This window comes from Odocoileus virginianus, chromosome 5, assembly GCF_023699985.2.
Source record: "Odocoileus virginianus isolate 20LAN1187 ecotype Illinois chromosome 5, Ovbor_1.2, whole genome shotgun sequence".
Taxonomy (NCBI): domain Eukaryota; kingdom Metazoa; phylum Chordata; class Mammalia; order Artiodactyla; family Cervidae; genus Odocoileus; species Odocoileus virginianus.
In genome coordinates, this window is record NC_069678.1 from 56,604,011 (window position 1) to 56,616,533 (window position 12,523).

The 12,523-nt window shown below is 41.8% G+C and overlaps 2 protein-coding genes and 1 pseudogene across 2 annotated transcripts in view; 2 read left to right on the plus strand and 1 right to left on the minus strand.

Annotated features, from left to right (window-relative positions):
* The first annotated feature begins 4,256 nt into the window (after window positions 1–4,256).
* LOC139035214 (G patch domain-containing protein 4) lies at window positions 4,257–5,900 on the plus strand. The gene has a single exon (XM_070467953.1). The coding sequence runs from the start codon at window positions 4,310–4,312 to the stop codon at window positions 5,522–5,524; it is 1,215 nt and encodes a 404-aa protein (XP_070324054.1). The 5' UTR covers window positions 4,257–4,309; the 3' UTR covers window positions 5,525–5,900.
* On the minus strand, window positions 5,858–7,073 carry LOC110138837 (cytochrome c pseudogene; annotated as a pseudogene).
* A 338-nt stretch (window positions 7,074–7,411) lies between these two features.
* The window catches only part of ANKRD13C (ankyrin repeat domain 13C), a 92,786-nt gene continuing 87,674 nt past the window's right edge, over window positions 7,412–12,523 (plus strand). Inside the window, exon 1 of the mRNA XM_020896199.2 lies at window positions 7,412–8,157. Within this exon, the coding sequence (XP_020751858.1) occupies window positions 7,713–8,157 (445 nt within the window). The 5' untranslated portion in view covers window positions 7,412–7,712. The remainder of the gene's footprint in view (window positions 8,158–12,523) is intronic.

Here is a 12,523-nt window from a genome sequence, read left to right on the forward strand (position 1 = left end):
GGATGGATGTAAAATGTGTGAAGGTGTTGATTTACAAGGTTTGTTATTTTGATTGTGAGTGCACTGTTTGGAGTGTTGTTGGGGCTGATCAACACAATAACCTAAAGAGCTAGGCAGCTATACCATCTATACAAGCAAAATTCTCCTAGGCCTAGGTAAACCAACAAGGAGTGTGGGAAATCATATTCTAGGTTATTGTGGGAGTATAAAATACAAACCTCGAGAGGAGAAAAAAAAAAGATGTAGACTAAACTTGCTCTAATGTTTACATTAGAAACTTATTAGTATACAATGTAAAGAGGATTGCATAAGAGTTGTAAAGATCAATCTTAATTTTAGGTTTGTTGAAGTGTTAATAAAATAAAACAGTGAGTTTCTTTTTTTTTGGGGGGGAGGTTATTTTATACAGTATATTCTATATTCATACTCTGATAGTACTGCTTTTATTAAATGAAGATACCAGGATGGAGATCAGATGTTTGTCTAAAGCTAATACAGATACATAATTTCCCCCCAAAACTCAGAAATAAAAGTGTGGTTCGGCTTAGAACCACACTTAATCCTTCAGTTATTGTTGGGTGTTGGTGAACAATAAGCTATTTAATAAAATTTTCATTAGAAAAAGTTGAAAAATCCGATTGTCAGAAGGTACTTCCTCCTTCTAGTCAAAGCAAATTGGTCATCATTTAGATTCTTAGCCATATCATGAGGGAAATTAAGAAGTGTAAAACTAGAGTAAATCTAGTTTTATTCAATAGTTAAGTTATATAATAGTAGACTCCACCAACGGAAAAAATCCCACTTTAAGTCCTTGGATGTAGTACTTTTCCAGACTGAGCTTGCATTTGTCTCCCCAGTCACCTTTCCTAACTCATTCTCATTATCAAATAGTTTTGCGGTTGGAGTGCTTGCTCAGCCCCCCACCCCAACTCTGTTCAGAGATGAAATCTGATTGGGCAAAACTGATCAGGGTAATCCCATTGGCCACAGGGCTTTGTTCTGGTACAGGCCTGAGCCAATCAACACTCTCCCAGACATGAAGACTGGACAGGGTCATCTAATGAATGCCGAGCACCAGAGTTGTGTGGTCCTGGGCCCTCCTTCCGGAGCGGAAGGAGGAGGCAGGAGGCCAGTGTTACTGCTGTCAGCCATTTTGAGTCCTTGAGGAAGCTGGCCTTTTGAGGACGTTCCTAATAGGGAGAAGGTGCCCTGAGTCACCGAGAAACTGACATGCAATTTGGAAGGGCACCTCTTGAAGACCTATCTCTGTACCTTTTTGTTATGTAAGTCAGTAAATCCCTTTAAGACCGTTTCAGTTGAATTTACTGTTATTTGGTTAAAAAAAAAAAATCCAAAGTGATATTTATTTACTCTTGGGCCTTACATAAGAATCCAAGAAACTAGTAGTCAACCGAAGTGTAGTCAGGTTGGGATTATTTAATAAGTGTATTTAGCCTCTCATCACTTAGTTCTCTCGGTACATTTTATATACTTTGAGGTTTTATGTTCTGGCTGATTGATTCAACCACTGTTCATTATTAATATTAAGCATTCAGTATTTCACTATTTGTCAGGCAGTGTGCATACAAGAGTGATAAACAATTTCAGTACTGAGAAAGGTCAAAGGACTAGTTGAAGAGGTGGGCAAGAATACTAAAGAGGCATGCAAAGTTAAAATGGGAAATCCGAAAGAAAGCAAAGAAGGGACACCTATTCAGAGTGGCATGGTGTTGGAGAGGGGAGGAGAGGGGAGGGTAGGTATCATTAGAAACTCCTAAGACAGAGTTACCAACTTCTCTTTGTGTCCTGGACCTCTTTGGCAATATGGTGAAGCCTAGGCACCCATTTTCAGAACACTGTTTTTAAGTGTGTAAAAATACTTTGGATTAAGAAGGAAATTTAGAGTTATGAAATATCTGTCAAAATATTTTTTTTAAATGTATGATATAGTAATATATGTGCTTCTTTATTAACTCACAAAAGAACAAACTTTATCAGTGGGCATAAATATTAACCTAGTTTTGAGGTAGTGATGAACGTAAATGATATTTTGAGTTATCTGCAGCAGCTGTAATGTGATAACAAAAATATCTCTGGTTTCTTTTGGTTGCAAAGGCACAGGTACCTCTAGTACTGTTGTGGTTTGTGGCAGACATTCATAATAGAAGGATGTGCTGAATTTTATGTAGTGGTTTCATTCAATATAATTTCCTGGATCCCTGAATTCTATGCCAAGTTAAAGAAAAAAAAAACCCTTGTGTGAAGAAGAGATATAATTTGAACTAATTCTTTACAGATTGAATAAGGTATTTTGGTAAGTGAAATAGAAATGAATTCAGGATATGTGGAAGAGCATATTCAAAGGCATGGAGGCATAAGAGCAGATAAGGACTGTCAACAGGTTGCTTTGGTTAGAGTGAAGAATCACTTTGGCATAGTGGGAGGAGGTTAAGCTGGAAAAATTGGTAAAATCTCCTATCTTTGGGATACTGGTTGATTGTACATTATAGTGTTAAGTGATTCTGACTTTAATGTGTTTGAAATACTTTGCAAACTGTCTACTGCCTAGCAGTATATAGTCCAAGTTTCATATAGTTGCTCCTTGTAATCAAGTCTCAGCTTTCCTTTCTGGTGTCATTTACCACTTTTCCTGACATATTATGCTCCAATGATTCTCAAATATTTTATATTTACATATGCTATTCTCTTTATCTCTATTCAGCATTTGGATCATTACTTCCTGTGCCTCAGTTGTCTCATCTGTAAAATAGGGGCAGAAAGTACCTCATAGAATTGTTGTGGGGATTAAATAAAATAGTTACAGAACTTGTTTGGAACAATGCCTAACATGTTAAGCCCTCAGTAAATGATAGCTATTATATTATTGTAACTTTTATTATTACATATAATAATTTTTCCTCTTGCCCAGTTGGGGAACTCCTATACATTCTTTAAAACCCGGTCTGGAAATTACCTCCTCCAGGAAGGTTTTCTGATCATGCAACTTTAATTTCCTCCAGATAGAATTAATAACTTCTTCTATCAATTCAGTTCAGTTCAGTTGCTCAGTCGTGTCCGACTCTTTGCGACCCCGTGGACTGCAGCACACCAGGTCTCCCTGTCCCTCAACAACTCCCAGAGTTTACTCAAACTCATGTCCATTGAGTCGGTGATGCCATCCAACCATCTCATCCTTTGTCGTCTCTTCTTCTCCTGCCTTCAATCTTTTCCAGCATCAGGGTCTTTTCAGATGAGTAAGTTCTTTGAATCAGGTGGCCAAAGTGTTGGAGTTTCAGCTTCAACATCAGTCCTTCCAATGAATATTCAGGACTGATTTCCTTTAGGATGGACTGGTTGGATCTCCCTTCAGTCAAGTTACTCTCAAGAGTCTTCTCCAACATCACAGTTCAAAAGCATCAATTCTTTGGCACTCAGCTTTCTTTATAGTCCAACTTTCACATCCATACACGACTACTGGACAAACCGTAGCCTTTACTAGATGGACGTTATTTTGATTCTTGTGTTTTACATAATGTATTATGTGGGAGTTATTTTTGGCAGGGGTTGGGGATGTTATGGAGGTAGTGAAAAAGTTGGTTTAAGAAAGAAGTCATTTGAGAGAAGCAACTGTCAGGGTAAATGGGGCCTTGGAGAGATAAAGTAAGATCTTTAGGACATTGCTAATTCCTCTCTCCTCCAGTTCCCCACAGCTTTAGTTATTTTGTCAAAGTCAGATTTATGTCCTTTAGAATTTGACACTAGGTCAAGGTTGGCCATGAATTAGTCCAGTGATATTTTATTTTATTTATTTTATTTTATTTTTTTAGATAGAGAATTTTAATTAAATTGGCATAGTTTATAAAACCAAAAAGATAAAGTGGAATTTTGTCAGTGTATTTTCAATCCTTGCCTTAACAGGCTAATGAACACAACTTCAAACACATGTCAATCCTCATCTGTTCTATGAGACAGTGAAGGGACCTTTTTCAGTATTTAAATATATTAATATAACCAGTTATAGAAATCTAAATATAAAATCAATCTCTTGGTCACATGTTTCTGCGGAGAGGACCTCGCAATGATGGTAAGGGGCTTCAGTCCCCCGAATGGTGACTGTCGTCGCCCGGGCTCAGGAGCAAATGTGAAAGAAGGGCAATAGTTTTACCCAAGTGAAGCTGCGGTCGGAGGGCTGGAGTTTTAACCTCCACAGGAAGGAACCCGAGGGAGAGGAGCCAGCTATTTAGAACCTCGGGATGACAGTGAGTGCTTCTTCTCCAGTGAGAGCCTGAGGATAGTGACTTTTCTCACCATGAGTATCACCCCCGAGGTCAAGAGTCGGGGGATGAAGTTTGCTGAGGAGCAGTTGCTTAAGCATGGATGGACTCAAGGCAAAGGCTTGGGCCGGAAGGAGAATGGTATCACCCAGGCCCTCAGGGTGACGCTGAAGCAGGACACTCATGGGGTGGGACATGACCCCGCCAAGGAGTTCACAAATCACTGGTGGAATGATCTGTTCAACAAGACTGCAGCCAACTTGGTGGTGGAAACTAGGCAGGACGGAGTGCAGATAAGACGCCTGTCTAAGGAGACCACCCGTCAGGATCATGCCAAGCCCAACTTGCTGTATCAGAAGTTTGTGAAGACTGCCACACTGACTTCAAGTGGGGAGAAGCCAGACAAGGACTGGGAAAGCTGCAGTGATGACGACAGCCAGGAGCCCAAGCCTCCAAATGTTCTGACCGATGAGATGCTGCTCCAGGCCTGTGAGGGACGAACAGCACACAAGGCTGCCCGTCTTGGGATCACAATGAAAGCTAAGCTTGCTCGCTTAGAGGCCCAGGAGCAGGCCTTCCTGGCTCAGCTCAAAGGCCAGGACCCTGGGGTCCCTCAAGTGCAGTCTGAGAGCAAGCCTCCCAAAAAAAAGAAAAAGAAAAGGAAGCAGGAAGAGGAGGAAGAGGCTACAGCAACTGAAAGGAGTTCAAAAGAGTACTCAGAACACACTGACGAGAGTATCAGAAAAAGCAAGAAAAAGAAAAGACGGCATCAAGAAGAAAGAGTCACAGATAAGGAGAGCATAGCTCTAGAAAATGAGGACGAGACCACAAGAACAGGTGGGCTTGGGGAATTGAAAAACAGAGAGCACATCGACCAGCCCCTCAGGAAAAAGAGGAGGAGACAGCACCGTGAAGAGGAGAAGGTGGAGATGGAGGTCTTAGGTAACGAGGGAGGTCAGGTCAGTGGAGTCAGGACAGAGGAAGCAGAAAGAAGAGTGCACACGGACCCATGTGGCAGAACCAAGAACAGGCAGCAGCATGAGGAAGACGACCTGAACACAGAGGATGAAGGAGCTGAAGAGGCTGTTGTAGATAGTGGGGCCAGAGAAGCAGAAAGCAGATCGTGCAGTGATCAGAAAAGGAGGAGAAGCAAGAAGAAAAGACAGCAGCATCAGGAGGAAGTCTTGGATGGCCCTGGAGTCAGCACTGGCCAGAAAGCAAAAAAGAAGAAACAGAAGAAGAGAGACTGAAGGCCAGGTCACGGTGGGGCCCGCCTGATGCCTCTTCAGGAGTTTAAGCCTTGGGGACCTGAGCTGATGCAGGTCTTACGCACCCTCTCAGTGAGGAGTCCCTCCCGAGGAGGAAGCAGCGGTGGAACAGCAGTCCGCTGAGAGGACAGTGCTAGTGCCATGTCTGAGTCGAGGGAGAGGCAAGTCCCCCTTACAGCATCCAACCCAGAGATGGTGAACTCGGGCACCTGCAGGGGCCAGGCAGCGAAGGGACCAGGATGCAGGGAGCTGTGGCAATGGGAATGCGGACATCTGAAGAGGCATCTTGGCTAAAAGAAGCTGAAAATGTAGATCTATGGAAAATATACTGATTTTTTATTTTGAAGGCTAAGAAAAACATGCAGATTCCGCCCATAGGTTGCCAGTTTCTAACTATACCAAATTGAATAAACATCAGCTTGGTCTTCCAAAAAAAAAAAAAATCAATCTCTTATAAAGTTTGAGAAGGAATGCACCATCTCCCTAAAAAGTTTAATATTCCTTATTCAAGTTCAATCATCTCTTTAGAATGGGAAAAGTGATAGTACTTGTTGAACCGGAATTACTATCAAAATTAAAAAAGCTGACATATTCGTTTAGCCACAAACCAATCTTATTTAAATCAGGACTGTCCAACAGAATTATTCCATCAGCCGTTCATGATCTGAAGTCTAGTGTATGAGATCAATTTAAATATGGTACACATAAAAAGTCATGAGACACTTCTGTTTCATAATAAATAAGGCAGTGGCCAACTATTACTCATTGGTAGCTTTTTTGAGATAAGCTATCAAGTCCTCCCTCTCTCCCTTCTTCTTAATGCCAGCAAAGATCATCTTTGTTACAGGGATGTACTTCTTGGGATTCTCCAAGTACTCCATCAGCGTCTCCTCTCCCCAGGTGATACCTTTGTTCCTGTTGGCATCTGTGTAAGAGAATCCAGCAGCCTGACCCGTCTTTCGTCAAACAGACCATGGAGGTTTGGCCCAGTCTTGTGCTTGCCTCCCTTTTCCACAGTATGGCACTGGGCACACTTCTGGACAAAAATCTTCTTGCCCTTCTCAACATCACCCATTTTTAAATCGTCCTTTCTCTGTGCGCGACCAAGAAGTTCCCGCTCACAAGCCGAACGCCCCGCTTTCTAGTCCAGTGATATTTTAATTACACTAGTATTGTTTGCCATCCTTCAACGTGCACTCCTCATGCTTTAACTCTGACGCTTGCCCGAAAGTCATTCATCCAACAAATATTTGAGCAACCTACCCTCTCTCTCTGCTGAATAGCCTGTTTTCCAAGGTCACTTTCTAAACTTTTGTGGTGATTTGACACTTCAGCAATACAATTTGCCTCTCCTTTTTTTTCCCCGTTCATCCCAACTCTTTTTATCCACTTCATTCAAAGTTATATCTTGTGCTCAAGTGCTTGACTATTTTTCCTCCTTTAATGACACATACACACACTAACACAATGTATGGCACGAAGTAGATGCTTAACAAATGCTTATTGAATGAGTGTCCTGTGCATTTCAGTGACATCACATCCTGTGTGCCTGGGTGTCAGTCTGCACTCATCTCCGGGAAGCCCGGAGGTCGCAGGGTTTAAGTCACTGTTTATAAGGTGCATCGAATATCTCAAACACAGGCTCAGGTTGCAGACTTCCCACAAGAAGCGCAGCCATCGGAGTGCTGGATCTCCTCTTTTGGTTCAGAGACTCCGGCTGCGGGCCCAAACCCACTGCCTGGTAGGCCCCGGCGTTCCGCAACTCTGGGAATAGAACGTGCGAGGGCGGGAGCAGGCCGCTCACTTATCGCGGTGTTTCCTCCCTCCTGCCTCCCGGGGGAGTTCTCGCGAGAGAAGCCAGGGGAAGATGGCCGTGCCCTGTTTTTCGGAGTAAGGCAGTGGCGGCGGCTGCGGCGGTGGGGACGGGAATCCTAGTGTCGTGGGCACTTGAGCTGTAGCTCCCCCCAGCGAGCGCGCGTCCCTTCGTGCCTAGGCGAGAGCCGGCTCTTCTTCCTCCGGGAGATGCGTTTGTCCCGGGCTCGGGGGCGCTCTGGGAGTTCATGCTGCGCTGGAGTATCCTGGCCACCGCTCTAATCGCCTTGTGCCGCCGCAGCGCCAGTTTCGTCGCCAGCGGTGAGCCTCCTGGATTCCTTCTCTGCCCGTGGCGGCGATGACCGGGGAGAAGATCCGCTCATTGCGGAGGGACCACAAGCCCAGCAAAGAAGAGGGGGACCTGCTGGAGCCTGGGGATGAGGAAGCGGCGGCTGCCCTCGGCGGCACCTTTACCGGAGGCAGGATTGGCACAGGCGGCAGCAGCAAGAGCGGTAGAGCCTGTCATAAGATCTTCAGTAACCATCACCACCGGCTACAGCTGAAGACAGCTCCGGCCTCCTCCAATCCCCCCGGCGCCCCGGCCCTGCCGCTGCACAATTCATCCGCGACTCCCATCTCCCAGTCCCCGGCTCTTTTAGCGGGCACCAACCCCATTGCTGTCGTCGCAGGTGGAGGCAATTGCCCTGCACACTACCCGGTGCACGAGTGCGTCTTCAAGGGGGATGTGAGGAGACTGTCCTCTCTCATCCGCACGCACAATATCGGGCAGAAAGATAATCACGGTGAGGAGTGCTCGCCCCTGTCCACCTTTCCTTCCCAGAGCCTAGGTTGCGCCTCCTCAGGCCTCTCAAATCCTAGGTGTCTATAAATCCTAGGCTTCTATCGGACTCTTCTTTGCTCTCCTTTGCCCATCATCCGAGCCAAATGCCCGTAAATCATGTAATAGCATGCCAGTGGTCTGGGGATTGGTTCTTGTGGGTGCAAAGGAATGCTTCTTCCTGGCCTTCTTCAAACTATTAGAAGCCGTTTTATCTTGGAGTCAGGGCTTTAGTTGATTCTCGACAATAAGAAATTTTAGACTGCCTCTCATCCAGCCTTGTCGTCATCCTTGTTTATTGAATTGTATCTTCTTTTTCTACCCCCTCTCCACCTTTGGGATCTTGAATTTTGAACATATAAATTGCCCACCTCCCTTTATCGTCCAGGTACAGAACCCAACCTGGCTGCAACTGGTTATGATTTCTACAGCCATTAGGCTGTCTCTTTTTCCTTCTGCTTTTAGGAAGCTTAGTTTGATACAAAGTGTTTACACTTTTGCAGGTGTTTTGATTTCTGAAAGCAACAGTACCAATTTGTTGGCATTTGATACCTAGAGCAAGTAGTGACTTCCAAGTGGCTAAGATGTTGTTAAAGCAGAGCTTAGAGTTTTACACTTATTTCACATAGATAATTGCTGATAGTAATTAAAACATTACTTGATGACCTGTGATGAAAAATAGTACTATGATTTTTCATAGTAACTTCCTCATATCCTACATGACAACATGTAGTGTCATTTGTTATTCAAGGACTGTATTTCTACTTTTTGCTTTAACTTATTAGCTGATTTTTTTTGTTTCTTCTAAAAACATAATGTGATTGAGTTGACTGTGATAATGTGATTATCAGTTGACTGTCATAGTGTGATTGACTTTATTTTACTGTGATTTAAGCCACAGTAAAATAAAGCTAATGTAAACACTGATACTTTCAGCATTTAATAGATAGGCTGTTTTAAACTGGGTACTTGGCAAATATTGTTAATAGCTCAGCTTTTAACCGAACATGAGAATTGTATGCATTCAATTAGAACACACTCAATTCTGTGCTCAAAATAGTATAACACATTAATAAAATACATGCCTGTTGAATAAGCTTCCTTAATTCCACTGGACTCTAGGCTTCTTATCTACAATTAGGGCAAAAACGGAGGTTAAAAAAAAAGAGTAAGATTTCCACTGTTTGTATAATTCTCTGACAACTGCATTTGTATTCTGAATTTACAATATTGTAATATTACTGTCATTTATTAAAAATCAGCCCCCCCAAAATGTTCCTAAAAGCTGCACCCAGTTTTTCATTCTTAAGTTTATTTAATTACTTTACTATTGTTGCAACAGCATCATATTGTTTGTTGATAGTAATTATATTTTAACCCTTTTGGAAACGGTTTTTAGTGTGAGATCTATTGTAGCTTTGAATGTTTAGGATGTTTTTCAGATTTGATCTTCATACAGCTATATAAAAGGTTTATCTTATGGCCATTGCCTTTAAAATATTGCCATTTAAGGGTTCCATTACATTGAAATATACCTGAAAACAGTTGAAACTTTGTTTTTGAGGGATGATTCCCTTTGAAAGAAGTGAGAGGTGACTATGACTAAGTATGATAGTATGATGTTAGAACTGATTTTCTTGATTGATCACAGAAGGTACTGAATTGTAGGATTATTGAGCTTGCATGTCTGTCATCTAGCAGATGAAAGCTGGTTTGTTAAAGTACAAATTCTGCTCAAAGTAATAGCAAAGTAATTAGAATCCTAAATACCTTTAAACTCTTTTCCATAGCCTGCTGAAATTCTTTTTAAAAATCAGTTAAATATACTAAATGCTTGCATTGTATTTAGCTGCCCTTTGTTGATTTTTTTTGATTGAAGTGCAGTTGACTTACAGTGTTTCAGGTTACAGCAGAGTGATTCAGTTTTATATGTATATATACGCATACGTATTTTGGATGTTTTTCAGATTCTTTCCTGTTTTAGATTATTACAAGATACTGAATATAGTTCCTTGTGCTTTACAGTTCAGTTTAGTTTAGTCGCTCAGTCGTGTCCGACTCTCTGCGACCCTGTGGATTGTAGCACGCCAGGCTTCCCTGTCCATCACCAACTCGTGGAGCTTGCTCAAACTCATGTCCATCAAGTTGGTGATGCCAGCCAACCGTCTTGTCCTCTGTCGACCCCTTCTCCTGCCTTCAGTCTTTCCCACCATCAGGGGAAAGTGCTATATAGTAGGTCCTTGTTATCTGTTTCATATGTAGTAGTGTGCATCTGTTTATCCAGTTTTTAGCCCCCGCTTTCCCCTTTGGTGATCATAATTTGTTTTATGTCTGTGAGTCTATTTCTGTTTTGTCAGTAAGTTCATTTGTATCACTTTTTATTTATTTGAATTCATTAATTTTTGGCTGCACTCGGTCTTCATTGCTGTGCCCAGCCTTCTCATTGTAGTGGCTTCTTTTGTTATGAAGTACAGGCTCTAGAGCACTGGCTCAGTAGTTGTGGTACATGGGCTTAGTTGCTCTGAGGAGTGTAGAATCTTCCTGGACCAGGGATTGAGCCCATGTTCCCTGCATTGGCAGGTGGATTCTTAATCGCTGGAGCACTAGGGAGGTGCATGTCACTTTTTTAGATTCCCCATATAAGAGTTGTCTTAAGATACTTGTCTTTCTCTGGCTTATTTCGCTTAGACTGATAATCTCTAGGGTCATCTATGTTGCTGCAAATGGCATTATTTCAGTCTTTTTTATGGCTTGGTAATATTCCATTGTCTATATATACCACATCTTCTTTATTCATTTATCTATCCATGGACATTTAAATTATTTCCATGTCTTGGTTATTGTGAATCATGCTGCTGTGAACTTTGGGGTGCATTTGTCTTCAAATTAGAGTTTTTGTCTTTTCTGGGTATATGCCCAGGAGTGGGATTGTTGGATTCCTCTGTTCACTTTAGTTTCTTTACGGACCCTCCATACAGTTCCTCTTAATGGCTGGACCGATTTACATTCCTGCCAGCAGTGACATTGTGGATATTTTTCATGAATATAACCAGTGTTTCACATACTGGTGGGAAGTGTAATTGTTGTTTTCTGCAATATATAGATACATTCTCATCTCCTGCAGTGAAGACTCCTAGAAAGAGTAGCTTCTATTTAACATTGTTCTTGTTTAGTTGCTTAGTCATGTCTAACTTTTGTGACCCCATGGACTGTAACCCACCAGGCGCCTCTCTCCATTTGATTTTCCAGGCAAGAATACTGAGTGGGTTGCCATTTCCTTCTCCAGGGGATCTTCCCGACCCAGGGATCAAACCTATGTTTCCTGCTCCACAGGTGGACTCTTTATCACTGAGCCTCCTGGGAAGCCCATTTCTGTTTAATATGCTACTTCAATCTTTTCGCTTATAGCTGCATAATTTCCCTACTATGTTTACATTACTTTTGAGAGTTTACTAACCTGGATATTTTGTTAATTTTTTTTGGAATATTTTTCCTTTCAAATTACAGAAGATAAAGGCATTTTAAGTTGCCCAACAAAAACAAGCTGTGTATTACATTTGGATTGTTAAAACATGATAAATACATAGCAGAATCATCTACTCCTTCAGGTGCATAGCAGAGCCATACAATTATACCATATCATGTGACATAGTTGTATGTTCACTTGACGTTCCTTCCATAATATAATGATGGTCATGATCATAGTTTATTGAACATGTCAGCACTATGCTAAGTGTTTACATACATTATCACATTTAATTCTCACAATAACCCTGCAAAGCAGATAGTTTTATTCTTGTTTTAAAGGAGGAAACTGTGCCTCAAGGCACAAGGAAACTTTGCCAAAGTTGCATACTTAGTATAAGTTCCAAAATGGGGAACTGAACTAACAGTGAGGGCTTCAAAGCCTGTGATCAACCTCTGTAAATTTTCTGTTAATCAGGACCCACTAATTTGCAAAGAAGTCAGTTTTAATAATGTGTATGTGGCATTTTATGGTAAAGTTCTTTGATATGTATTTTCTCATTTAGTACCTATAGAGAGATAATGCTATTAAACAGCTCTCAGAGATTTCCTGTGCAGCCCAGATCTCTCACTATTGTTTTTTTTTTCTTCTTCACCTAATGGCACAGATAAATATGCTGACTTGTCCACATGATAGCCCTTTAGATACTTGACAAGCAAGAGCTATCATGTTCTTCCTATCTTTATGTTAAACATTCTTAACTTCTGTATCCATTCTTCATAAGATGTGATTTACAACGTGCTAAGAATGGTGCCTGAAACCTAGTGAATACTATAAAACTGTATTAAGTAAATGAAGATCTTAT

What these genes read in the sequence shown, in the direction of transcription:
- LOC139035214 (XM_070467953.1), top strand. Translation starts at nt 4,310, where the DNA reads ATGAGTATCACCCCCGAGGTCAAGAGTCGGGGGATGAAGTTTGCTGAG.